This window comes from Mustela lutreola, chromosome 10 (assembly GCF_030435805.1).
Source record: "Mustela lutreola isolate mMusLut2 chromosome 10, mMusLut2.pri, whole genome shotgun sequence".
NCBI lineage: Eukaryota > Metazoa > Chordata > Mammalia > Carnivora > Mustelidae > Mustela > Mustela lutreola.
The window spans coordinates 43,294,880-43,322,860 of record NC_081299.1 but is presented as its reverse complement, the minus strand read 5'-3'; the positions used below and the strand labels follow the sequence as shown (position 1 = coordinate 43,322,860).

Genomic DNA, 27,981 nt, shown 5'->3' with positions numbered 1-27,981 from the left:
CGGCGGAGGCGGAAGCTGCGGCCTGAGGGGCGGGGAAGGGGCTGGCCCCGGAAGGCAGAGGAAACCCTGAAAAGAAAACAGCAACAAGCTGAGCTGCTGTGACAGAGGGAAACAAAATGGCGGCACCGAAGGGGAGCCTCTGGGTCAGGGCCCAGCTAGGGCTCCCGCCGCTGCTGCTGCTGACCATGGCCCTGGCCGGAGGCTCGGGGACCGCTTCGGCTGAAGCGTTTGACTCGATTTTGGGTGATACGGCGTCTTGTCACCGGGCCTGTCAGTTGACCTTCCCCTTGCATACCTACCCCAAGGTAGGTCCCGTCCGAACCCGGCTACGACCCTCCCTTGGCAGCCCATCTTTCCGCTCTCTCGCACTTGTGTCGGCTTGGGAACCTGGGTGTCGAATCCACACCCTTCAACTGCTGTCTCCCACCTGTGTAGCTCCTGTTTTCCTCCGTAATTCTACCAGCACCCCTCTCGTGCTGTAATTACCGGAAGTTTGTGCTGCATCGACCCTATAATAGACTGGGGACGCAGAGATGAGCGAGACGTGACCCATTTTCTCGGGCAGCTTGCGGGGTGGCAGGGAAGACGAGCACTCCGATGGGGAAGAGGATATAGATGATTAATGCAGGGTCTTCCCGTTCGAGGGGTGTCAGGGATGGTGGGGGGTAGGAGCGAATATGCAAGCCCACAAAAGGTTAGTTTATAACCGGTGTTTACCGAGCGCCACTCTGGGCCGGGAGCGCACACGCTGTTGTGGGAGTCAGAGAAGCAGACAATTACACCGTGGTATGAAATATATTAAGTCAGACCTAGTAGTTGTGAGACGCACAGGAAGGGCTTTCCGCCTGTCTTGAATTACTGTGTGCGAGACGCTGCCACTAGGGCTTGGGGTGGCTTAGAGAAGAAGCAGTTAGGTTTCTGCGTTCAAAGAACTTAACCGTTCAGTGCAGAAGACAGAAGGAATTCGTGGCGCAGGTATAGAAATGAGACTGCCGGTGGGAGGTCAGGGTCCCAGTTTACCGAAGGGAGTGACCCTGCTTTCACTTCTCATTCGCCTGCGGTTGATGCCTTTCCTTTAATTCCATTCTGCTTCTCAAGTTTGGTTTTTTTCCCCCCCAGCTTAGGAACTCTGTTTACTCCACATTCTAAATTGTGTGGTGACTCCCCACCCTTTCCCATATGTAATTTGGATATATGCTTCCTTCCCCCCACTGGCTTTTTTGGTAAGAGCTTTTGCTGTTGTTACTGGTCTTTTCCTCCTTGTATTTCCTTCATCTCTGTGCTGTTGGCTTAACCGTGTGACTAGCCCTCTTTGTGCTCTCAGACTACAATGGAACCACGAGGAAAAGGCCAGTGAACTTTAGGATGTTCCTTATTGGCAAATGTTTTCAGGTCTTTGAAATGAAAAGCTCTAAATGCTTTCACTTCCTATATGCCTGTTTACTGCAGGATTTTACATTGCATGGGGTTTATCAATTTTCAAGAAAAAGTGTAGGATATTGATTATCCTGAAATTTTCAGTCAGACACAAATTATAACTATCAGGAGAAAGAAATGAGAGATTCTGACATCCAGATTTCAATCAATGTGTATTGCCCTAAACACATTACTGTGTTCTCTACTTATAAATCTGTCATCATTAAGAAGATTGTATGATGAAACTCATTAAGATTTATTTGGCCTGACATTGAATGGAGGCTTGTTTTGTTTCCTTCTAGTGTTTGGTTGTGTTTTTTTTTCCTTTTTTGAGATTTTCCTAGCAAACTTGTAGTATGAGTCGGGATGCTGGGAGAATAACTAAATAATATAAACGTTTCTGGAAACTTCAGGCACTTTTTAAACATCCACTATTTAACAGTTTTTAACAATTGATATGCTATCTGTTAGTCATCTTTGCTTATTCATTAAAGCTGTTCTCCCCAGGAACTTGGAAGTCATTTGGCTTCCTGTATGTTAGATGGACTTAAAATTTATTAACTGTCTACTCTCTGTTCTCCAGTTTGATGAGAGATTTATACTCATTATCCCTTATTGTCACTACCATGCAAAGTAGGATTTTACAGTGGAGACTCTGAAAGGTTAAGTGACTTGCCTAAGGTCACATAACTAAGAGGTAGTGGAGTGGTAGGAATGCAGTCCTAAAACTGGCTATACTGTGCTGCCTTCTATTAATAAAGTTGTGTTGAAAAGACTTCGTTTACTTATTTCACTGATTTCTTTTGGCCCTCCAAGTTACTGTGCTTTGCAGTCAGGAAAAAGCAGTGTGTGTTACAAGAAATTAGATGAATTTACAAGCTCAAGTAACCTTTCGTCTGGTATTTGCAACTGGAAGATAGAAATCTCATTTTAATGGCTCTTTTTCAGAATGAATTATTTGTTGCAAGAAAGTAGAATAGCTGTTAGTAAGTGGTTATTTCAAAATTCCATTATAGTTACCATTTAGCTTTCCTCAAAAACGCAATTGCATAATTTGTCTGGATTCAAATACAAGAGACGTGTGTTATTTTAACAACAAAGCTACTTAGAACCAACCTGGTCATTTTTAAAGAGTGTGGGCTCTGGAACCATACAAGCCTGGGTTCCATTCCCAGCTTCACTTTTACTCTCTGTGTATCTTTGCTGATCACTTAACTTCTCGAGACTTCATTTTGTCAACTGTAGTAAAAAACAACAACAACACCTCACACCTTACAGAGCTCGTGTGAGGATTAAAGGTAAAGTATGTGGCACTCTTAGCACATAAAACCAGTTCTGGGAAAGCAAATGCATATATTCTATAAATGGTATCATTGAAGTCCCTTTAGCTGGCATTTAGTTTGGTGGGGAGCACCATTTCCTTGTGCTCTAAATCAGAGGAGATACATTTAATATAAGCTTGCCAATCATTTGAGATACATAGAGCATGAAATATTTACTTAAAATAATAATATTTTCTAGTACATGAGACACTTAGTTGGAATAAGGATATGATTCTTAATAGCTACCAGTTGAGCCCCTACTCTGGGTTGGACATTGTATAATAACCTCAAGTGTTACCATGCTGTCTGGCACATTGTGGGTGCTCATTAAATACATTATTATTATGCCTATTTATTAGATAGTATAACATAATATTCATTTGTGGATATAAAGTGTATAATTCTTATCGTAATCAAGATTGATATAAGAGTATTGTCCCCATCTTACAACCAAGGAAACTGAGGCTGAGAGAGATTGTCACTTTGCCAAGATTGTACAGGACAAGTTGTGCAGCTGAGCTTTAAAGCAGGACTGATTCCTGGACCTAGGCTCTTTGCAGCATGCCATACTCTCTTTCGGAAATGGGGTTGGAGGGCTTATTGGCTTGGTTTAAGAAAAGAAAACCTACCTGAAAATGAAATGGCGTGCAATAGAGCTCATACTAATGAGCTCAAGCTTCCTCTGTGCAGTATAAGGAGATATGTGATGCTCCAAATACAATAAATGCAGCTAGAATTAAAGTCCAAAAACACTCTAGCTTCAGAATTCATAACACTTGTTTAATGTCAGACTGCAGCCATCTCCTCTGAATGGGTTGTTGCTGCTGAATACATCTCACTGATCCTTCTGCTGGAAAGAAATGCATGGATTCCATGGATTGCTAACTGGTATATGCACATGCTGTTTCCCTCCTTACTAGGTGCCCGCCAATTTGTACACAGTGGATCACACAGTAAGTTGAGGGGGCTCCCCCACATGTACTGGTTTGTGTTGAGTACTGTGTATTTCATCTAACAAAAGCCTGTTGAAGACATGGTTATTAGTCTTATTAAGCAGTTAACATTTTCCCGTAATGAAGAATCCTATCCTGAGCTCCCATAAATAGACAATGATGCCTGTAACTGTTGTTTTCTGTTTTTTAAAAAAATCTATTACCGTGATTAACACTACTACCATTTATTGAGCACCATCTGTGTCCCAGGCACTATACGAGGAATAGCTATGTTCTAGCATTACTGAGGGCTTTGGAGATACTTCATAGCTATTTCCCCTTCACGATGAGAAAACCGAGATTTAGATAGGTAGAGTCACTTGTGCAGCGTCACTCACCAGAATAGTTTTAATCCAGGTCTGGCTGATTCCAGAGGACTTTCCCATACACTGCACTGTTGCTCTTGTTTGTGTGTTCAGTTAAAGTAAGCCAAGTTTAAAAACGCCTTTCATGAAAGCATTTTTATAGATGTATGCCTCAGTTTGTGGGGCCTTTATGGAACTATTTGCCATGTGAAGCTAGTTAGGATACTTTTTCCTGAGAAGCCAGATGAATTGTATAAATACTTATGTGGCAGAGGGATGCCATTCATCCTGAGGTCTTTGCTTACTCATTTCTACTTCTGTTAAAGTTCTGATTATGTCACTGTTATTTTTATTTTCAAATTTTTCCCACAACATGTAATCTTGGAATATGGGAAAAGGGTTTGGGATTTTTTGTTTTGTTTTGTCTTTTCCCACTAAGCTTCTTTCTTGGGTATCACTTTTAAAATAAGAAACTAAAACCTCTTTATATGGCAAAGGTCTTGGGTATTACCTGGCTCCTATCGTATTTCTTGCTTTCAGTTATAAACTTTTATTGGACATTTTATAATAAACCCTACTAACTGTGTTTTCTTTTTGACCTTTTTTCCCCCCAAGGGAAAAAGATTATTTTTTTGGTAATCCTCCTTCTTCTTGAACTCCCTAGGAAGAGGAGCTGTACGCATGTCAGAGAGGTTGCAGGCTGTTTTCAATTTGTCAGTTTGTGGATGATGGAATTGATTTAAATCGGACCAAAATGGAATGTGAATCTGGTAAGATCCTATGCTAACAGTATATATAGCATTGCAGTTTTTTGGGTTGTGTTACGCTTCTTATGTATTTTCCTCATAAGATGACAAGCATATTGTTTAAACTAATTTCTAGTTTAAACTAATCTCTAGTTATTACGAGGTTACAATTTTATCAGCTGCTGCCAGAAATTTCATGGACTGTTGTTTTTTTTTTTTAAGATTTTATTTATTTGACAGACAGAAATCACAAGTAGGCAAAGAGGCAGGCAGAGAGGGGATGGGGAAAGCAGACTCCCTGCTGAGCAGAGAGCCCCATGCAGGGCTCAATCCCAGGACCCTGAAATCAAGACCTGAGCTGAAGGCAGAGGTTTTAACCCACTGAGCCACTCAGGCACCCCAGATTTCATGGACTTTAAATTTCATCTATAGGTTTCCCTGCTATATGAAAGTAGAGCATTCCTGTGAAACCTTTCCTAAGCCAAAATGGCATAGCATAAAGAAGCAATTACCATTACTTTACATGGAAAATTTTTTGAGTGTTCTCAGACCCAAAAAATAAGCTTTCTTAGGCTTTTCTGGTACCTTAGGACACATCTTGCTAAGAGGCTCAAAGTAAATCAAGATAAAACACAGAATCTCACAGACACTGTCAAAGCTATGGTAGCTTGCCTGCCCAGCACAGTTCCCAGAGAAGAAGCTTGGTGGTGCTGCCCTTGCTGCTGAGGAGCGCGGGCTGCCTCTGTAATGGCTCACTGCAGAGCAAATGCTGAACTTTAAAGTTTTCGCCTTCTTTTTCATAAAAGCATGAATCCTCTTTGGATTTCTTTTGGTTAGCAAAAATAGGTATGAACTTCTGAAAAGTGGGGGCTGCTTCTCTTTGTTGAGCCAATGTTTATTTGGTACTGTGGGTAGGACACATTTGTGTAACCAGGCATTCGGTTTAAATGCAGTAGTAATTACCCTTCTCATAATTTATCGCTACCTTTTCAGTGGATAGTATAATTTTCTTAAGCCTTTCAATCATAGGCCAGTTGATTTAGCTCAGCGTTTTTTGGTTTTTTTTTTTTTTTTTTTTAACTGAATCAGGCCTTTGACTCACTATTTAATAGTGTATTCTTTGTGGGTCATGCTGATAAAAGTAACCAGAGTCTGTCATCTCTTAAAACACTGTTCTTACCTTTTGGTGAAAGAGATGTGTTTAATAAAAGAAACCTGTAATCAAGACAAAATTGACATTTAACTTTTTAAAGAAACTATAGTGGAATTCTCTCCATTCATTACATTATGCTGCTTATTCAGTATAGCAGGAGGTGCCTTTGTCCCCACCACTATGCCAGGACTCCTATCTAGTCTCCTTGATATCATGACGTTATTTTTTAAGGGCTCAGTCTCGTAACTGGCCATCTTTATATGTGCATAATGCTGTTCAGTTTATTATCTAGCACCTTGGAGAAGTAGATTACAAATACGTGACTGGGTCGGAAAGAAAAAAGAAAAAATTGTTACAGTGGTAAAGTGTTCTATATCATAAGAAGGAACTGGCTCTGCTGAACTAAATGAAGAAGGTGTGCACCCATTAGAATCCTGCTATAGGACATTTTCTAAGTTCAGGTTCTCAGAATTTAGGGTGTTAAAACTGATTGCTTTGTTGGATTTTTCTTTGGCATGCAAATACCCTTGATTCTCATCCAAATCTTAAAGGTAATGTCACAGATCGGTGTAAATCACTAAAATACATTGTTTTGTTCTACTCCATGAAGCATGGTATTCCCATTTTAAACATATAGAAATCAACAGTTGAAGAGGTTGAACAGCACAGCCCAGGTCACATACACAACCAAATGTGTATGAAGCCAAAACTTCAGGATGCCAGACCAGTGTTTTTTCCACTTTGCAATCCTTAGTGATGAGGATCCCCTTATTTTGACCGTCATCATCTAGCCTGAGCCTGAGTGTGTAATCAGTAGATTTATACTGGAAACATCTGATGTGTGGGAGGTAGGAGATGCGAGGTTTATTAAAATAATAAATTTGCTACTATTATTGAATTTGAAAATTCATATCTATGAAATGCTTTTTAAGTATAAGAAATTTTTTTTTTTACAAAATGCCAAATCCCTTCTTTTCTATCCTTTCCCTTTTTCTTTCCTTCCCTCTTTCTCCTCCGTCTCTCTCTCTCTTTTTCCTTGTAATTTGACTGTTTTTCTCTTACAGCATGTACAGAAGCATATTCCCAATCTGATGAGCAATATGCTTGCCATCTTGGTTGCCAGAATCAGCTGCCATTCGCTGAACTGAGACAAGAACAAGTACGAAACAATACTGCCTTTCAGAATTGCCTGCTTAAATTGCACTGATTTGTATTGAAATGTTTATCGCCCACTAGATACTGTTTTAGTGTTATATTTCATAATTAGTTTTCAGCAAACAAATTAAATGTTTGCAGATAGAAAAGTCAGTTGCATAATTACTTTTGTATAATGCTTTGCTGTTGAAAGTTACGTTCATATCCATAATCTCTTTCATATTTTCTCTCGGTCCAGTGATGATAATATCCCCATTTTGCATATGAAAAAACTGAGGCTCAGAGAATCAGTAGTTGACAGTCATTTTTTTTTCATCCCAGCTGCTGTTGCCTGAACTTAGATCATCATCCTTTCTCAGCTGTATTACTAAACTTGCAAACTATTTTTCCACTTCACCCCCCTCTAGTCCATCCTTCAGTATGTGTTCAGATATTTATCTTCTAAATGGAAATCTCATCATGTCATTCTCCTCTCTTATATACTTTAGGAGCTGCGCCCCCCCCCCCCCCCCGCCCCGCCATTACATACAGGGTTAAGTGCAAACCACTTATCATGGGCTGGCTCCTGATTACCTCTCTTAGGTCGTCTCTTTTCCCCACCCCCCATACTCTATACTCCAGACATTCTGGATAAAGTTTGTTAATTTATTAACTTTTGTAGAGGAAGTACAGCTACATGGTATAGAACTCAGAAGGTAAAAAGAGTATATAGTGAAAAATCTCCTACTCCTGTATCTCCTGGCCATTCAGTTTTCCTCTTAATGTACCCAGGGTTACCAAGACAGATGTATTATATGCATATACAAAGATGTATGTACTCCTTTTTTAAAATACAAGTATACATAAATAATGTCAATTCATTCTGTTTTTCATTGTACAATCCACTGTGTGGATGTACAGTCTCTTTTTTGGAGATGTTGGTTGTTTCTAATCTTTTTCATTTATAAGTGATGTTGCATACTTTGCACATTTATATCTATAGAGTAGAATCACAGTACAATTGCTGAGCAAGAGGTATCTGTATTTTAATTTTGAGAAGTAGAGCAAAATTATCCTCTCTGGAATTTGTACCAATTTTTAAAATTGAGATGTAATTCACATGGTATAAAATTCACCCTTGTGAAGTATTCAATTCAGTAGTTGTTAGTATGTTCACAAAGCTGTGCAACCATCATCACTATCTAATTCCAAGCATTTTTATCACCCCAAAAAGAAACCCATACCCACTTTCCTTCTTCGCCTGACAATGTTCCACTTTTAATATATTTTAAATTTGTGTTTTCTTATGAGTAATGTTAAACATGTTTTCTAATTTTTAAGAACCATTTTTTTCTCTTCGTTGTATACATACTGAGTAGTTCTTAATTTTTATATGATGAGTTATTTCATGGTTTTGTTCCTTCTACTCCCCATCGTTCTATTGAATCCCCTTAATTCAGGGCAGGTGTCATTTCTTTTGTGAAGCCTTCTTAACCCCTTCTCATCCTGGTTTGGGTTAGGTGGCTTTCTTTTATACATACGTATTACCCTATTTTTAACCTCTGTCCTATATAGATTACACGATTAAACACAGGTATATGTCAATGAATAAAATACATGTGGTCCCTGGTCTCCTGAAATATATAATCTCAGTGAATACCTGTTTGCTGAATTAATCAATGAAAAATCTCACAGCTGTTAGTGGGAAAATAGAATCATGAATATAGATCTTTTGATTCTATAATCTGATCTCTTATTCCATAATGCCTCTCTTTTGAAATATAGCAGAACCATAGCCATCCCTATAGTGCAGCACATGGTATCCCATACTTGTGCTCTAGAGAGGCCTACTGCTGCTAAGTAAATGAAAAGGTCAGAATTGGGGAGACATGATATCCATTAATGTTAAAATCAGTAGTTTACTATATATATTCAGCCCATAAGTACTCCCCTCACCCTGCCCTGCTATCAGATGTCTCACATTTGACGTATATATTCTTTTTGTTTGAGTTTTTTTCCTTCCCCTTTTCCACTGATGTTCATTATAGCATGATATATTTACATAAAAGCATTAAAGATGAGGAGAGTATAATTTGTCCCTCCCCCTTCAACCTCTTGAGGCCTTGCTAATCCTAAATTAATCAAATCTTAAGAGTCTTCACAATTTTGAAGATTCAAAATCTGATTCAAAAGTTTGTTATTCTGATAGAGGTGACAGGTAGTTTATAAATGTGTTTGGTGGCAAATTATAGTAGCCTGGATCTTAAGCTTTATCACAGTTTATTTGTGTAGGAAACTAAGAGTTTAATGCTAGTTATTGTGGTAGAATCACTTAACCTTTTTTACCTCTCCCAAGATTTGGGGAATGCTGATTAAGTTTGCTCTCTTGAATATAAATCTGTAAAAATAATAGATTTCTCATGATTTAACTTTTTTTTTTTTTTTTTTTTTTTAAAGCTCATGTCTCTGATGCCAAAAATGCATCTACTCTTCCCTTTAACTCTGGTAAGGTCTTTCTGGAGTGACATGATGGACTCTGCTCAGAGCTTTATAACCTCTTCATGGACTTTTTATCTTCAGGCTGATGATGGAAAAATAGTTATATTCCAGGTAATAACTGTACTTCATAGATTCATTTAAATGCTGACAATAGTTAAGTGTACATGTTTTAAATGAATGTTTTGGCATAGAGCGATATACATCATCAAATAATAATTACTGATTTGGCCTACATTAAAACATTGGGCATCAAGACACAGTGTGACTTCCTTCTGCCCATCAGAAGCCTATCTCAAGCCTGTTTTTCCTTATCTAATAAGAACTCTGAGTCTTCTAAATTTTATAGTGGTTAAATTGATAAAATGAAACCTCTAAATATGAAAGATAAAAGTAATGAATGTACTTTGACTATAAATAATGACATGAATATATAAATCACATATGAAAGAGCTCTATGACATAATTTTTAGTTTTTTTGCAGTGCTTTTCTTCATAACTCTTATAAGAGCTTGTTGAGAGGGATGCCTGGGTGGCTCAGTTGGTTAAGCAGCTGCCTTCGGCTCAGGTCATGATCCCGGCGTCCTGGGATCGAGTCCCACATCGGGCTCCTTGCTCCACGGGGAGCCTGCTTCTCCCTCTGATTCTGCCTGCCTCTCTGTCTGCCTGTGCTCACTCTTGCTCTCTCTCTCTCTCTGACTAAATAAATAAAATCTTAAAAAAAAAAAAAAAAAAAAAGCTTGTTGAGAAAGCATATTTGCCCCCCTCGAGAAGTAACTTTTCTCCTACCTCATTATTGACCATGTGATGTGATGATAATAACTTCTTTTCTTAAAGGTTCTTAGGCACTAGGTGTTTACATATCTTGTCTCAAATCTTCAAACACCTTCCTGAGGTTGTATTATCCCTCTTTTATTGATAAGGAAACCAAGAGTCTAACTTTTTGAGGTCACCCTGCCAGTAAGTAACAGAATTAGGCTTCAGACTCAGGTAACTTTCATTCCCAGGCTCATATCCCACCCTATCATGCTATCTTCCTTTTAATTTGGTAGTTAAATTCCTCAAATGTACCACAAACTATGTTGTGGCACTTTCTCTTAAGTAATAATTAAAGTAAACCTTTTAATTATTATTGCTAATAGAATGGCTCACTGTAAGGCAAGTATGTGATTCTTAGTACTACCCTGAGTCTTAGGTCGTCTATATATACCTTGGTAATAAGTAACACACAGAAGGATTTTCCTCTTTAAATTCATAATTTCTGTGTCCTAAAGCTAATTAGCCTAAAGCTTAAGTTCAATCTCAGGGTGGACCCCTCATTTATTCCTAATTATATGTGAGATTAGCTTTGTTTCTCTCTTTGTATTAACTTGAGTGCAACTAGCCTGGAGAAACCCCTGCTCCAGAGGGTCTGTGCTATATGGAAGATGTGAAGTACGGAGTATTTAGCTGTAGTGTGTGAATTACTCATACTTAGGGAAGAATGGAATGTTTCAGATGAGAAAAATAGAGATAATAGGTGTTTAGCCCCAGATTTTGGCAGTCTGCTAGAATTAGAATTCATTTTTGCAGGGTATGCTATTTAATGCAGTATGTTATAATTTGTCCCTGTTTTTTAATTTTTTTTTTTAATGTTGTCAGAAAGTTAAACTGACTAAATACTTGACGATGCCAGAAATCTGTCTGTTTCTTTGCAAGGCACTGGATCTGATGTTTAGGAAGTGCAATTAAAATATATTGTGGCTAATGTGTTTTTTTTTTTATACCAGACTTCTGTTACTTTTTCTCAATTTGAATGTTTATACAGATGATGTGTTATAGAACTTGTTACTGAGAAAAGCATAAGAAGTACAAATGGCTTAATTGCTTTCATTATCATTTTAGTCTAAGCCAGAAATCCAGTATGCACCACAGTTGGAGCCGGAGCCTACAAATTTGAAAGAATCATCGCTAAGCAAAATGTCCTGTAAGTTTCATTTCAAGTAGCTTGGGATAACAACATGGGCAAATCTGGTTGTGGTCTGGGATTGGTTGTATGATTGTTCTTACACTAATAGAAATTGAACAAATTATTTCTAAACAGTGGTTCTCAAACTTTAGAGTGCATTAGGATCTGGAGAGCTTGTTAAAACAGATTTCTGACCCTTACTTCCAAAGTTTCCAGTTTACTGGATCTGAGATGGGACCTGAAAATTTGCATTTCTAACAATTTCCAGATTTTGTTGATACTACTGGTTAGGGGACCATGCTTTGAGAATCAATATTCTAAAAACATGTAGCTTGCTTTGAAGGATATTTGACTATAGACTAATGAGGTATTCTCACATTTCCGATATGCTAACCAAATAGTGAAACTATCCCAAAAGTGTGAGTTCTTGTTCTATTTTTACTTCCATGCTAGAAATAAATTTTAACTTGTAGGAATGTAAAACATCAATCTAAAGCTGAGCTTACCTTTGAAAATGTGCTAGTTCATACCTTACTTTAGATACTGATTTCATTAACTTTCTAATTATTTTGTGATTAGATTGAAATTAAACAGAACGTTATTAAGCAGAAAGCAGCAATGTCAACAAGAATTTGAAAATAAAATAGGAAATCCATAATGTGGTAGAATATCTATTTGGTTGTTAACATGCTAGAGGAACTTGCATTCCTTATCAGAGTATCAGATTACACTTATAAAAGCAACTGGGTATCTGTAGAGCCTATCTATCTAGGGGTAGTTTTGAGACCAGTTTTTGGGATACAGGATATCATAAATTGTACCTTGTTATTTCAGCAGATCTGCAAATGAGAAGTTCACAAACACATAGGAACTATCTTGAAGATGGAGAAAGTGATGGCTTTTTAAGATGTCTGTCTCTGTATGTATTCCTGTTTATTTATAAGTATAGGTGATAAAATCTGGCTTGTATCAGACAGATGCATTCCTTTTTATTGTTTTAAAATTATATTAGCTGCTCAAAAACAAAAAAAATATTGTTTACATTTTTCCTACCAACTTGTATATTTTAGTTTGCTTAAAAGGTAGTACATACTACTATAATAAAACCCAAGTAGATAGTTTCTTTCACAGTACAGAAGCATTCTTGTTAAGATGCCCTGATTTATGTTAAGAAATATGCTTCTTCAGTTGTTTAAATTAAGCTTTAAAGTATGTCTGAATACTTTGGAGTTGGATTTTTGTTTTAAATCTTCGTGGGGAGAGTAGGGAGGGTAGGTAAGGGGTATAGATTAAGGAGAGCTTTGTATTCTGTCCTGAGGAATGTCAGCTCTGTATCAGGGATCCTTAAAGATGACAGCGGTAACGGGTACATTATACCCTCCTAGGAAGGAATATCAAGCCTTCTGAGAGTGAGGGGGGTTTTATTAAAATATGTATGCTTCTCCTCCTCCAAAGAGTTCTGATATGAGCTCTCCTCCTATGGACCCCCCCCCCCACTCACCCCTCCAAAAAAAAAACCAACAGAAAGGCAGTGGCCCACAGCACTTACTGATAATTCTTTACCGCATCAGATACAAGCCAAGTGTTTGAGTAGGGATGGTAAACAAATGCCCTTACAGTGTGTGTGCTCGCAGGTGTAATGCTGCAGTAGTCCAGACCACCTGCCTCCTGTACATTCTTACACTAGAAATAGTTTCCGGGGAGTCTGCTTCTCCCTCTCTCCCTCTGCCTGCTGCTCCATCTACTTGTGCTCTCTCTCTCTTTCTCAAATAACTAAAAATCTTTAAAAAAAAAAAAAAAGAAGAAAGGAAGAGTTTCTTGACAGGTTTTATCAGGTGTCAGCAGCATTATTTTGGCAAAATTAATTCCTTTTACCAAACAAAGGCTTTAAAGACTGGGTAAGAAAATGAGGGTTTAACTTTAAATTTTCCCTTCCTTTCCTTTCTAAATCTTGGCAGCATAATCTTTCTCTCTGGGGTATTTAGGATTTTTGGCAGTTTGATGGTCTCATGAAACCTAAGTAATCACTTAATCTTGAGTTACAGTTTATTCTCAGTGCTGTACTACCTGGCAGCTTATTGTTGACTTATATCCTTTAGCACCTTGTCATTATATTATGTTCTTTTAAATCTAAGATTTTAAAAGTAATTTTGTAAATGGTTACTTTAGGAAATAGCTAACTTTTTAACTAGAGCTTTAACGCCTAGAAGTTTCTGTGTACAAACAGGAATTATAATAGCATTTTACATTTTAGCAAAAAATAACTTTTTTTTCAATGCTTTTTCCCTTCATTGAGCTCATTTGACTCTTAGAAAAGTACCCTGTGGGGGTGCCTGGTTGGCTCAGTGGGTTAAAGCCTCTGCCTTCGGCTCAGGTCATGGTCCCAGGGTCCTGGGATCGAGCCCCGCATCGGGCTCTCTGCTCTGCGGGGAGCCTGCTTCCTCCTCTCTCTGCCTGCCTCTCTGCTTACTTGTGGTTTCTCTCTGTCAAATAAATAAATAAAATCTTTAAAAAAAAAAAAAAAAAAAAAAAAAAAAAAAAAAAAAAAAAAAAGAAAAGTACCCTGTGATAAGTAGGTGGGTCAGAAGTGAATTGCCCACCCATAAGATTATAGATCCACTACATCAAAGTTCAAACCTAGCTTTTTAAATGCTGCATCTTTTGCTTATCCTGTTCTGCCATAGGTGTCTATTTCCTGTAGGGTCATGAGTTCTTCATGGTGACATGCGAGATCACCTAGCCAATCAGTGGAATCTGGTCTTTTGACTCTTAACTGCAGTGCTTTTTATTGTGTACATAGCTGTTACAGAGATACCCTTAACTTCCACAGTGGAATTTGAGGACAACTCATTTTTTCACTTACACTTCTTTTCAGAGAGTCTCTTATATGCCAGGAACTGTTTCAGGGACTTGGAACCTAAAGAAAGATGTTCAGTGTCTGCCTCTCTGGAGTTCTCAAGTCTAGCATGGTAGAGACAAACATGGAAAACATGAACAAGCAGAGATGATTATTCTATATCATACATTCCTCTCATACGTAGTACAGAGTATTCCTTCAAAGGGAAGATTGACAGAGGGCATAGACGGAAGTCTTAAATAATGACCAGAGATTTTTGTCAGTTGTAGCAGATTTCTTTAATTTTTTTTTTCAGCTATGCTGGCTTCCTACTAAATATATGAGGTATAGAAATGTGTATGGAGAGTCAGGAGAATCAGAGACCAAACTAGGTGGACAGGAGCTAGATAGGAGCAGGAAAGTAATCATATCTAAGTATTGGGACAAGGGGTCCATGCAAAGGATAGAAGATCGGTTGGAGAGTTTGGTGAATCTTGCAAGCAGCTATGAATCTGGGTGAGGGACAAAGGGAACAAGAGGTAACGGAGACAGTTGAGAACCATAGGATTGTTTTGTTGTGGAAGTGGAAGAAACAGATGGACTCCAAAGTGAGCCCCAGTTTTCTGGCTTAACTAGTTGTTACTGGAATCCAAATGTCAAATATATCCTTCTTATTTCATGGAAATTCCTTAGTATTTGGGTTAGGGCTGGAATATATAAAGTGGGTGTTTTTTTCATTAAAAATATTTTTTTGCTCTCTTTCTGAATTGGAATACTTAAAGCATCATATAGGCGTTCCCTGTTTTTAGATGCAGTGCATTTTCCATTGTCTACCTCTTTTGCTGGGAGACAAATAATGACTGTGCATACCTTTTCCTTAGCATGTTCAAATGTTGGCAAACCATCAAGTGAGTGGGTTATGGTGGTAAGTATAGACCTTCTATGAGGTAGTATTGGATGAACGCAGATGTGAAAATCAGACTACCTGCAGTAATTGCCACAGTTTTTCAGAACTGGACTATTAAAGATTTCAAAATAGCTTGACTTTTTCCTATTCTTTAAATCTTAACCTATAGTTAGACAAAAAAATAGGTTTTTTGGGAGATTATGGGAAAAACTCTAGTTGCTAATCTTTGTAACCTCCCTGGTTTTCTGAGCCTGAAAAGAACCTGTTGACACTGACTTTATGATGTTTTAAATGTAAGAAAAATATAACTATTTCTTTACTAAGATATGCTAGAATGGGTACAGAATGCCTCATAATAGATGTGCTCTTATAAATTGAAATGTAAGTAAATCTTAGCATATTAGTTGTTTGAAGTATTCTGGGGAAGCTAACTTCTAGAAGCCTGTTGTGAATCTTTTTATAAAATAAATGATCATTTCATAATGTATCTGTTCTATACCTTAAATCTTTGAAATACTGGGTTTTCTTAAAGCAAGTTTCACTATAGTGCCTTGCAAAATATGTATGACATATGAATAGCAGCATACAATTTATAGGACATTTGATTTACATTATCTCATTTAGTAATTAAAAAATAACTGATAATAATTTGCTTTACTTTTACATATTTAGCAAAAAGCCAGTATATCTGATTTTTTTTAAATTATAGAAGTGATAGCCATGTTACAGAAACTTGAGAAATGGAAGACCCTAATATAAAAGCTATTATGATATTTCCTTTTCTGAGTAAGTTTTTAAAATAGCTTTAAAGGTAGTACACGTGAAGGTTTATTTGTGTTATTAAAGTAAATGCATAAGGTTGATGACTTTCATTATTAAGAATTTGTTGTTTTATATTACGAAACTTTAACATGACTACCTATTTTTCAGTAACTCTGGGTGGATTTTAACCACGACTCTTGTCCTCTCGGTGATGGTATTGCTCTGGATCTGTTGTGCGACCGTTGCTACGGCTGTGGAGCAGTATGTTCCCTCTGAGGTAAATTTAACCCAAGCCCTTTGGCCATTTGAACACTGAACTGTGTGATTTGCCATTTTAAATGCCTAATTTGTTAACTGGAAAAACAAGGCCTCTCTACTAATGGAATGAGAGAAAATTAGGTGGTTTTAATCACACATGGAAAATGGCAGGTTTGCAGAATGAGAATGACTGTCACCAGTTTTCTGTGACACTAACTACTGGAGTGCCGAATATGTTGGCTGGTTTGAGTAAGGTGTTTCTCACTCGCTGGTTTTCTGAGCCTGAAAAGAACCTGTTGACACCAGTTTCTAAAGTGATCTGTGAGAAGAAAGACTTGTAAAACTACTTAGAATTTTAAATTAATTGCCACAAATGTCAAGGAGTAATTGCTGCTTTAGGAGCAACAAGGCTGGAGTATTTGATTTTTGAGTTAATATGTGCTGATATCTAACTCCAAGAGAGATGGAAAACTCTTGTGACTTCCTTTGGTAATTAAAATTTAACTGGCCCAAGAAACCTAACCATGTAAAGGATTTTTGTGTTGGGAAAAGGCTATAATTTGGTGACTCAGCTTAGCTTTCAAGAAAAGAAAGTTATTTGTGTAACTAAATAGAGGATAATAATGTGTATGGACATCAAATCCAACTGAAATAAACTTTTGTTTTCTTGTGCTTCCAAAGTGTAATGGGAAAATATTTAAAAGAAGAAAGGAAAGAAATTAAAATAGAATCTACTAACAGATAGTTAGCATGTGCCTAGCATGGTGCTTGAACAATAGTCTTATCTTCATAGGGTTTAAAGATAGCTTTTTAAAGTAAAGTTTACATATGGGTAATGATTATGATAATATATTTCATGTTTTTTATTAAGATGCTATGTGATCTAAGCAGCTAGAAACTGGAACAGGATAACGTTGGTCACTAACATTTATAGAGTTCTTTAAAGATTTTATTTATTTATTTGACAGAGAGAGATCACAGGTAGGTAGAGAGGCTGGCAGAGAGAGAGAGAGAGAGAGAGAGGGAAGCAGGCTCCCTGCTGAGCAGAGAGCCCGATGTGGGACTCGATCCCAGGACCCTGAGATCATGACCCGAGCCGAAGGCAGCGGCTTAACCCACTGAGCCACCCAGGTGCCCCATAGAGTTCTTTAAACTTTATAAAATATTTTCATGTATCTTCCATATCCAGCAATACTCTAGAGCAGGTTTTGTCATTCACTTTAGAGATGAGTAAATAGGCTTACTTCATCCAGGTGACTTCCTGGCTTTGCACAGCTGTGAAAGTATTGAGACTGGAATTCAGCTCATGTCTTTTGACTTGCAACTCCTGTCCTTTTCCTCTATACTCTTTCCTGTGGCTGATAAGGTGGCACAAATAATAAATGCATAAAGTGTTAAGGAAAGCAGAGTCTGTGTGCTCATATTATCAGGAAGGGCTTTTGGATAATGAGGGTCTTGCTCTGAATTTCGAAAAATGGGTAGTAAGGCATGGAATAGCAGAGAGAGGAGAGTGGATAATTTTCCCAATTATAGACAAGAATAAGCTATCAGGTGGGGTGCCTGGGTGGCTCAGTCGGTTAAGCTTCCAACTCTTGATTTCAGCTCAGGTCATGATCTTGGGGTCATGAGATCGAGCCCCAAGTCAGACTCCGTGCTGGATGTGGAGCCTGCTTAAGATTCTCTCCCTCTGGGGCGCCTGGGTGGCTCAGTGGGTTAAAGCCTCTGCCTTCGGCTCGGATCATGATCCCAGGGTCCTGGGATCGAGCCCCGCATCGTGCTCTCTGCTCTGCGGGGAGCCTGCTTCCTTCTCTCTCTCTGCCTGCCTCTCTGCCTACTTGTAATCTCTGTCAAATAAATAAATAAAATATATTTAAAAAAGATTCTCTCCCTCTGTTCTTCCTGACTCCCCTCCATGCTTGTGCTCTCTTTTACTCTCTTCTTGGGGGAAAAAAAAAAGAGAATAAGCTATCAAGGAAGGACTGTAAGGAATTGATGAGAAGAACTTCATTAGGAAATCAAATGGATAAAGTTAGACAGGATTGGGAAGAACTTTGAATTGTGAGAAGTATTAGAGAATAAGTAAATTTCTATAGAATTCATCTATTTATGATATGAATATACAGATAACAGACTCTTGCTGCATTATCTACTTGTGTTCTTGTTTAGTTTTGATACCTATATTTTTTGTTGTTCCTGATAAAACTAAAATTACTTATCTTACATGGGCATGTCTTTGCCTGTTACTTCCTTTTATAGAGAGCTGCCCTGTGCTCTCTATATCCTCATATTAATAAAGCCTTATTGACCCCCACCCATCCTGTGGTACTTCAGCACAGTTCCTTTTTGTATCAGCACAGTTCCTTTTCCTTACACCCCAGGTACCCCCTTGTCAAAGAAAGACTCTATAGAGATTGGTCCAGTTATTGTCAGGAAGGACTGGCTGACCGGCCTCAGGTGGAATTTACGTCAATCCACCACAACCTGAATCCTGGTCCCCAGGCCAACTGATTGATGTCAAGCACTTTCTCCCAGGCACTGTTCTGAGTGTTTTACCTGATTAGCACATTCAGTCTTTCAGTAACTTGTGAGATGGCTCTGTTATTATCCCCATTTTCCAGATACGAAATCTACAAAAGAGGGTGTACAATTGCCCCAGTATCACTTACCTAGGTATTCTCACTCCAAAGCCAGTAGTATGCTGAAGTCTCTTTAATTAGCTTGAAATCCTAAATAGGAGAGTTGATTATGTATTTCATTCAGGAGCTGATCTCCTATGTGCCCTCTTTGACATTAGGAAGATAGATACCAGCTGGACCATGTGGTTCATGTTTTGAGCCAGGGTCCTCAAATTTCTCTTATCCAAACAGTTATGGGCATTTCATGGTTTTTCCTCTTATCTCCTTACTCAACTTAATGGAAATGACCTCTTCTCATTGTGGTTTTGGTTATATCTTACAGACCTGGGGATCTTTCCCTTCCTTTCAGATGATTCTTGATTTTCTCTTCCTTCAGATGTTGTCACTGCTCTAAATTTTGTTTTGATTGTATAAGTTTACTTCTGTGAGAAATTATCTCCTATTTTTTAAGTTCTTTGGGGAAACACCTCACTGTTCCCACATATAGCTTAGAGCCTGTGATCATAAAACTTAAAGCATCAGCACTACACACGGTGTCCTGATGGCAGCTGTTATATTTCCCCAAGATATCTCCCCTAGATATCTTGCCCCTCTCTAGAACTCTGCTACATATCCTTAATAATCAAAATTATGGCTGCATCCTCAAAAGGCCTGTACTTTTCTAAGGAGATATGTTTTCTGGGAAAATGTATGGAAAACAGCCCCTTAGATTCACTGCTTTTAGGCTTTATTTTCTATGTGAAACCCCCTCTTGCTGGGTAATAATGTTGTTTCAACTGCTGTTTTTTAATTATAAAAATTCTGTGTACTTACTGTAGAAGTACACTTAAAGTACACATAAAGAAAAAAATCACTCATCATCCAGAACTATTATAGTATTTCCATTGTTGTTTTTTTTTTTTAAGATTTTATTTATTCGAGAGAGAGAGAATGAAGGGAGAGAGAAGGAGAGAGAATCTGAGGTAGACTCCTGTTGAGTGCAGAGCCCTACACGAGGCTCAATCCCACAACTGAGAGATCATGACCTGAGCCAAAACCAAGAGTCTTGGATGCTTAACCAACTGAGTAGTGTTTCCATTTTAGTGTATTTTTTTTTCAGCATAAATAATTTTAATACATACTAATATTTTGTTTTTTGTTTCAAAATATATTGCAGTATAAATACTCTGTTCCTGGTACTTTTTTCCTCTGTTTACTGTAAAAATAGCTGAAAACTTAGCATTGCAAAAGCTATGCAGTTTTCTTGGCTAAAATCCACCTATTTTTCACTTTCGTAAACATTTTCATTGATTTTATCATTGAAACATAAATTATTTTTTACCCCTTTCCTTAGTAACATGAGACTTCATTTTAAGTTTTAACAGGTATGATTCAGGTGTAAGCAATGTTATTTATATTTTGTTACATTATTTACATATATGATCCTGTGTGTTTGTAGGAAATCATGAGCCTGCTGAGAGAATGTGTGTCTCTTCAGTACTGACCTGGTATTTGGGAGCTCAAACATGAAATAGAACAAGTTTCTTTTCCAGTCACTACAAAGTTTAAAATGGTGGTGATAAAGATCCGGAGTGTGATCCTAGAAACATATGAGCAGCTTTGTTTTTCTTATTTAGGAAAGCTCTGTAATAATTCCTTTTAGCCTGCTTTTTGCACATAGTAAGTACTCACCATATATCATTTGATTGTAATGACCAGGAAAAGGTGGCAAAGAATTTCATCTCTTTGGCTGATTTTATAGTCTTTTTTCTTTCTTTCTTTCTTTCTTTCTTTCTTTCTTTTTTTTTTTTTAAAGATTTTATTTACTCACCTGCCAGATAGAGATCAGAAGTAGGCAGAGAGGCAGGCAGAGAGAGAGGAGGAAGCAGGCTCCCCACCTAGCAGAGAGCCCAACGCAGGGCTCAATCCCAGGACTCCAGGATCATGACCCGAGCCAAAGGCAGAGACTTTAACCCCTGAGCCACCCAGGCGCCCCTCTTTGGCTGATTTTAAAACAGTTTCATTTTCGAGTGACTTGACTTATAAAGGCTTATTCTCTTTTCTGTACTTTTTCATCAAAATGACTTTTTGATGTCATTTTTGAAGCTTTATGGGATGACACTTGGTCTTCTTGAGCTATCTATTTAGGATAAAGAGTTGTCATTCGTAATAGTCTTCATCGGGCAGCTCAGACTTGACATGTGAGAACAGGATGCAGCCATATTGGATATTTCTTCCTGAAGATGAGGCAGAATATGCTATTGTAACAGGCGATGATATAGATGCTTCCTCGGTGTTATCTCATCATCTGTGCTTCTTTTTTTCTTATTTATCAAGATCGTGAGCCTCTGATTTCACGTGGTCAGTTAAAAAGGGTTTTAGTTCTCTTGAGCAACTCCCGTGCAGCCTGGTTTCAGCATGAGCTGGACATAGTCCCTGCCCGCCCTGGTCTCTAGTGGTTGCAGCTCCTCTCCCTCGCAGTGCCTGAGCAAGTGCACCATGGAGAGAGCAGGAAGTGGAGACTTACCTTCTAGGCATAAATTGTCCAGTTTATATTTCTTGTCACCAATGCCTTCTGTTCCAACAAGGAAGTTTTCCTTTGGGAATTGATCAGTAATTCTTCTGATGTCTTAGACAAGATTCTCTATCAGAGCCTGACAGACCCTTCCAAGTTGGACAGTGTTAAAAACTGAACACTGACATTCCCAACCCCTAGGAGTACACCCTGACTCTGGTCGATACAGTCCTTTACATAACCAAAGATGACCTCATAAGTAATTTGGGATGCAAATTTGGGATGAAAATAATTTGGGAACCGTTGCCAAGTCAGGTATTAAAACATTTATGGAGTCTCTTTAGGCTGGTGCAGACCTCTCCGTGACCGGACAGTTTGGTGTTGGCTGTTATTCTACCTCCCTGGTGGCAGAAAAAGTGACTGTGATCACAAAGCATGGTGATAATGAGCAGTATGCCTGGGAGTCTTCTGCTGGGGCTCCTGCACTATGCATGTGGGCCATGGTGAGCCCATTGGCTGGGCTGCCCAAGTGGTCCTCCACCTTCAAGAGTACTTGGGAGAGGCTGGTCAAAGAAGTGGTCAAGAAGCACTCACAGTTCATAGGTTATCCCATCACCCTTTATTTGGAGAAAGAATAAGAGAAAGAAATCATTGATAAGGCAGAGGAAGAGAAAGGTGAGAAAGAAGAAGAGAAAGATAATGAGAAACCCGAGACAGAATATGTGGGCTCAGATGAGGAGGATGATAGAAGGAAGGACAACAAAAAGAGAAGAAAGAAGATAAAGGAGAAATGTATTTATCAGGAAGAACTGAACAAGACTAGGCCATTTGGACCAGAGACTCCAATGACATCACCCAGGAATAATATGGAGAGTTCTACAAGAGTCTTACCAATAACTGGGAAGACCACTTGGTAGTCAAGCACTTATCTCTAGAAGGTGAGTTGGAATTTAGAGCATTGCTATTCATTCCCTCTTGGGCTCCTTTTGATTTTGAGAACAAGAATAAAAAGAACAGTATCAAACTCAGTATGCTTTGTGTTCTTCATGGACAGCTGTGATGAGCTGACATGAAAGTATCTCAGCTTCTTCCATGGCTGTCATTGACTCTGAGGATCTACCCCTGGACATTGCCTGAGCAACAGAGCAAAATCTCTAAGGTCATTTGCAAAAATACTGTGAGCATGTACCTTGAGCTCTTTGAGCTGGCAGAAGACAAGAACTATATAAAAAATTATATGAGGCAATCTCTAAAAATTTAAAAGCTTGGAACCCATGAGGACTTGACTAACTGGCAACACCTCTCTGAGTTGCTATACTGTCACATCTCCTTTATGTCAGAGAGGAGAGGAGAGGACTTGTCTCTCATGAAGGAGACCCAGAAGTCCATCTGTTACGTCACTGGTGGGAGCAAGGAGCGCGTTGTTACCTCTGTTCTTCTTTTTTTTTTTTTTTTTAAGATTTTTATTTATTTATTTGACAGACAGAGATTACAAGTAGGCAGAGGAGATAGGCAGAGAGAGAGGAGGAAGCAGGCTCCCCGTCGAGCAGAGAGCCCGATGCAGGGCTCGATCCCAGGACCCTAGGACCATGACCTGAGCTGAAGGCAGAGGCTTTAACCCATTGAGCCACCCAGGTGCCCGTCACCTCTGTTCTTGATGACCAGATGCAGAAGCAGGGCTTCAGGGTAGTTTAGAGGACCGAGCCCTATTGACAGGTACTGCATGTAGCATCGCAAGGAGTTCGATGTGAAGAGTCTGGTCTCTGTTAGATGGGAGAGCGTGGAGCTACCTAAGAATGAAGACGAAAAGAAGAAAATGGAGGAGAGCAATGCCAAGTATGAAAACATCTGCAAATACATGAAAGAAATCTTAGATAAGAAGGTGACCATTTCTGGGCACCTGGGTGGCTCAGTCAGTTAATCATCCAACTCTTGATTTTGGCTCAGGTCATGGCCTCAGGGTACTGGGATTGAGCCTGCATAAGGGAGTTTGCTTGAGAATTTTCTCTCTCTCTCTCTCTCTATCAAATAAATAAATCTTTAAAAAAAAAAAAGGGGGTGACAATTTCCAGTGGACTTAGGTCTTCACCCTGCTGCACTAACTAGCACCTAACCTTGGACAGCTAATACAGGAGATTGGGAAAGCCCAGGCACTTTGGGATAACTCGACAATGAGCTGCAGGATGGCCAGAAAGCCCCTGGAGCTCACCCTTGCCCGCCCCATTGTGGAGACACGGCAGCAGAAGGCAGAGGTCAACAAGAATGATGAGGTTGTCAAGGACCTGGTGATGCTGGTGTTTGAAACTACACTTCTCTCTTCTGACTTATCACTTGAGGATCCCCAGACCTACTCCAGCAGCATCTGCCTCATAGTCAAATTAGGCCTTGGGCATTGATACAGATGAAGTGACAGCACAGAAACCCAGCACTGCTCTTCCTGATGAGATCCTCCTACTTGAGGGTGATGAGGATACCTTTCTTGTGAAACAAGTAGATTAAGAGTTTCTACCTACAGACCTTGTGCCTTCTGTATAGTGTCCCCATGGCTTCCCCAGTGGCCTTCGGTGGCCCTGGCCCACCTGGTTCCCTCTGCTGATTCCAAGTGGGTTTTTTCCTTCTGTCTTTCTAAGTCAGAACACAAGGGCCTTGAACATCTGACATTGGGTTTGGATGTGTATTGTGGGGTTTTTATTCATTTTGTTCGGAATTAAAGTATGTGAAATAAAGAAGACGCAGTTTTATACAAATAAAAAAGAAGGGTTTTGGAAGGTTCCTAATAACATTCACATTAGTAAATCCCATACGTTGAATAACTGATGGTCACATATGTGAATAACTTACTATGTGCCAGGCTGTGTTCAGGGACAAGAGATAAAATTGAGATTATGATGATCAAGGTGGAACAAAGTGAAATGACAAAGGTTCCCAAGACTCAGGAAGTAGGGTGAATATGTCTTAAATTGTAATAAGCATTATTTTCTTTGTCTTAAAAAAAAAAAAAAGACCAAGAACCTTGCTGTTCAGAAGTGTTAAGTCTGCTAAAAGAGTCAGAAAATTAGAAAACAACATACTTTCCACGGTTTTCAAATCCAAATTCTGTTAAGAAACTGAGTTTTAGAGATTTAAGCAGCTTATCTAAGATCATTTAACTGGTTAGTGGCAGAACTAGGCTTAAAGCCCAAATACATATTTACTAATTTTTTAACTTTTAAAAGTAATACGTGTGGGGTACCTGAGTGGCTCAGTCGTTAAGCATCTGCCTTTGGCTCAGGCAACAATCCTAGGGTCCTGGGATCAAGCCCCTCATCAGGCTCCCTGCTCAGCAGGAAGCCTGCTTCTCCCTCTCCCACTCCCCCTTCTTGTGTTCCCTCTCTTGCTGTTGCTCTCTCTCTCTCTGTCAAATAAATAAATAATCTTTAAAAAATAAAAGTAACACATGTTCCTTAATTGTCTTCTTTTTCTTCACTTCTCAGGTAAACCAGTTAGTAGTTTAAGCAATTTTTCTAATTACCACATTTTAATTTTATCTTCTGTTTTTTGTTTTATCAACTTTAGACATTATCTAAGGTCTTCCTACTGAAGGATGAGGAGCTTGGTTCGCTCATACTGTTTCCCACATCACCTTCATCTCTGCACATTCTGGTTTTTATAATGTAAATTTTGTAGACTTTTAGTGATCACTTTATAAATTTCAATTGACTCCTTATTACTTCCTTTCCTTCCCTCTTCTCATACTCTTGATCTTAATTTTCATTAGTTATTATGACCCTTGACAATAAAATGCAGATGTTAGTTCTTCTGTATATATAATTCAGTGCTTTGCTACAGGTTGACTTGAATAATTAAAAGCCAATAACCAGCATTTACAGCATTATGATTATGTAAATATTCAAAACAGAACCAGATACAGTGATGAATAGAGTCACATTCAAGCAAATAGATCCTGAATTACTTAAAATTTTCTCAAGAGAATCTTGCAACTATCTCTGCTTAATGGAATCTTTTTTCTTTTGTTGCTAGCCTTTTTCCCATTTTCTAAGTCATCTCAGCTGCTTCTGTTTCTTGTATTCTGTGTGTTTTGCTTTCTTGAACTACTTTTGCTGGAGCACTTTCTTAAATAATTTTTTTCATAAAGGATGCTTGGGTGGTAACTTACAAAGTTAATATTGAAAATCTCTGTTGTACCCTTGTTATTAATTGGTAATTTGAGAATGCAGAATAGACACAAAATCGGTATACATACTACAGATTATCCAAATGCTCCCATTCATTTCTCTGCACACATTTTACACTTTCTTCCTGCTCTAGATAGCTTCTTCCATGTCAGTGTTTGAAATTATACAACAGTTCCCGGTTGCGGTTCAAAGGTCTTTAAATGCTTTTAGGTAAATTTCCGAAAGTTTTTCTTGCCCATTGTCCCAGAGCAAATGATCACATGCTAATTCTGAGTTTTAAGGAGGCCACGTTATATCAGATTTATGTCCAATCCATCAACCGCTGAATTTGTCTGAAAGATATTCCCTTACTGGGAAAGTATAAGGTACTGGGCTGCCTCTTTGTTGCAGAATAGTTGTTGGCTTGAAAAATTGGCAGCAGGGACGCCTGGGTGGCTCAGTTGGTTAAGCAGCTGCCTTCAGCTCAGGTCATGATCCCAGGGTTCTGGGATCGAGTCCCGCATCGGGCTCCTTGATCGGCAGGGAGCCTGCTTCTCCCTCTGCCTCTGCCTGCCTCTCTGTCTGCCTGTGCTCACTCGCTCTCTCTCCCTCTGTCTGTCTCTGACAAATAAATAAATAAAATCTTTAAAAAAAAAAAAAAAAGAAAAGAAAAATTGGCAGCAGACCACATCTGAAACGTGTTTGAGTCAGCATCCATCACGATAAGCACTTTTAGAACATTTTCTTTACACCAAAAAGAAAGCTCGTACTCAGTCGTAGTCACTCCCACTGCCTCCCAAGGACCACCACTACCACCCTGAGCCAAAGATACCCAAAATGTGGTCTCTCATGACCCTTTGTACTTCGTATGATGTGGTGAGGGTTCATCTGTGTTGTAGCATGTAGTGGTACTGGTAGATACTTAATCTCTTGAAAGTGCTCTTTATTCAGCATCTTTGAAAAAATACTTTTCCAATATCAAGTACTTCTAGGTAGTTTTTACCTCTGTCAATCATGTCAGCACTTCAGTTTTTAATTGATAGATTCAGAGATTTGTTGCTTTGTGAGTTAATGAAATCTACCTATTCCCTAGTAAAAACTTTTCACTTTGCTTTTTGGCCTTTGGGAGATAGACCTAATCCAAGTAGACCTACTTTCAAAAGATGTTAGACATTACTGTTATACTCGAGGAAGTTTTATGCTATTTACCTTGATTCTGTTTTATGTTTTCATCCTTCTGTTGTAGTATTTTCTTAGATATGATAGAAATAATTTGAGGAGCTTTTATGTATTTATGAAGAGACTTATATCTGTTGTTGAAGTGTTTCATGTATATTTTTTGTTCTACTCATAGCCTTTTGAAATATCTTTTTCCAGTGTGTTAAGTCAAAACTTAGCCCAAATCATTTGATCACTTGTTCAGAGAGCTAAGGATCTTAAAGGAATTGATCACCTAACACATCAAACATCCAGCATTAGTGTTCTTGGTTGGCCCACACTAACTCCATTTAAACCTGAGTTTATTCTTGATACTTAGTTATTATATTTCTAAGTATTTTAAGTTGGGACATGTGGAAAAGTTTTCTTTGGCCATCCGTTGGGAGCTGAATCATGTATCAGTAACACTGAGTAAAAGTATTCTTCATTCTTGAAATGTCTGTATAGAATTTTTGTTTTTGTTTTACCAAATACCTGTAGATTAAATTGTTATTTGAAGACATACACATAGAGGTTCTTAACTATTCAAATTGTTAATGTGCATTGATTTTCTTTTGCAGAAGCTGAGTATTTATGGTGACTTGGAATTTGTGAATGAACAAAAGCTAAACAGATACCCGTCTTCTTCTCTTGTGGTTGTTAGATCTAAAGCTGAAGACCACGAAGAAGCAGGGCCTCTACCTACAAAAGTGAATCTTGCTCATTCAGAAATTTAAGCTTTTTTTTTTTTTTTTTAAAGTAAGGGTAATAGACATCTAAATTTTCATTCCTCATAGAGCTTCTAAAGATGGTTTCATTGGATAGGTCTTAAAAAATCACTATAAAATGCAAATAAAGTTACCCAAATCTGTGAAGACTGTATTTGCTGTAACTTTATCTGTAATTTCTTTTCTAGTAATTTAAGAGACGGATATTTGGGATTGCATTTTTATTTTACTAATATCTGTAGCTGTTTTATTATTTACATTGTTTTTGTTTGTTTTCTTTCTTAGCCAAATTCTGTGAGCTGATCATTGCTCTTCCCCACCTCCTGCCATAATACTGTCTGTCACCTTAATTAATAAACTCAATACTCGATAGGATTTGATGCTTTTGCTGAGAAATGGCCCACAATGTGTATTTTGAAATTTAGCAGGAAATGCCCTTTAATGACACTACACTTTCAGTTGTATTGACTGAAATCATTAAAATTTTATTTGAATAA

General features: G+C 38.4%; 1 protein-coding gene and 1 pseudogene across 4 annotated transcripts; both read left to right on the top strand.

Annotated features, from left to right (window-relative positions):
- The first annotated feature begins 22 nt into the window (after nt 1-22).
- TMEM59 (transmembrane protein 59) lies at nt 23-27,981 on the top strand. Of its 4 annotated transcripts, none has more exons than XM_059138129.1 (9): nt 23-305; nt 3,659-3,691; nt 4,700-4,805; nt 6,999-7,093; nt 9,526-9,678; nt 11,449-11,530; nt 12,347-12,431; nt 16,186-16,294; nt 27,338-27,981. In XM_059138129.1, the coding sequence occupies exons 1-9, from the start codon at nt 117-119 to the stop codon at nt 27,491-27,493; spliced, it is 1,008 nt and encodes a 335-aa protein (XP_058994112.1). In that variant the 5' UTR covers nt 23-116; the 3' UTR covers nt 27,494-27,981. The 4 variants fall into 4 exon arrangements, with proteins under 4 accessions (XP_058994112.1, XP_058994113.1, XP_058994114.1 ...); XM_059138130.1 differs by having other exon boundaries at nt 26-305; nt 12,350-12,431; XM_059138131.1 differs by lacking the exon at nt 3,659-3,691 and having other exon boundaries at nt 28-305.
- LOC131809822 (heat shock protein HSP 90-beta-like) lies at nt 16,440-27,331 on the top strand (annotated as a pseudogene).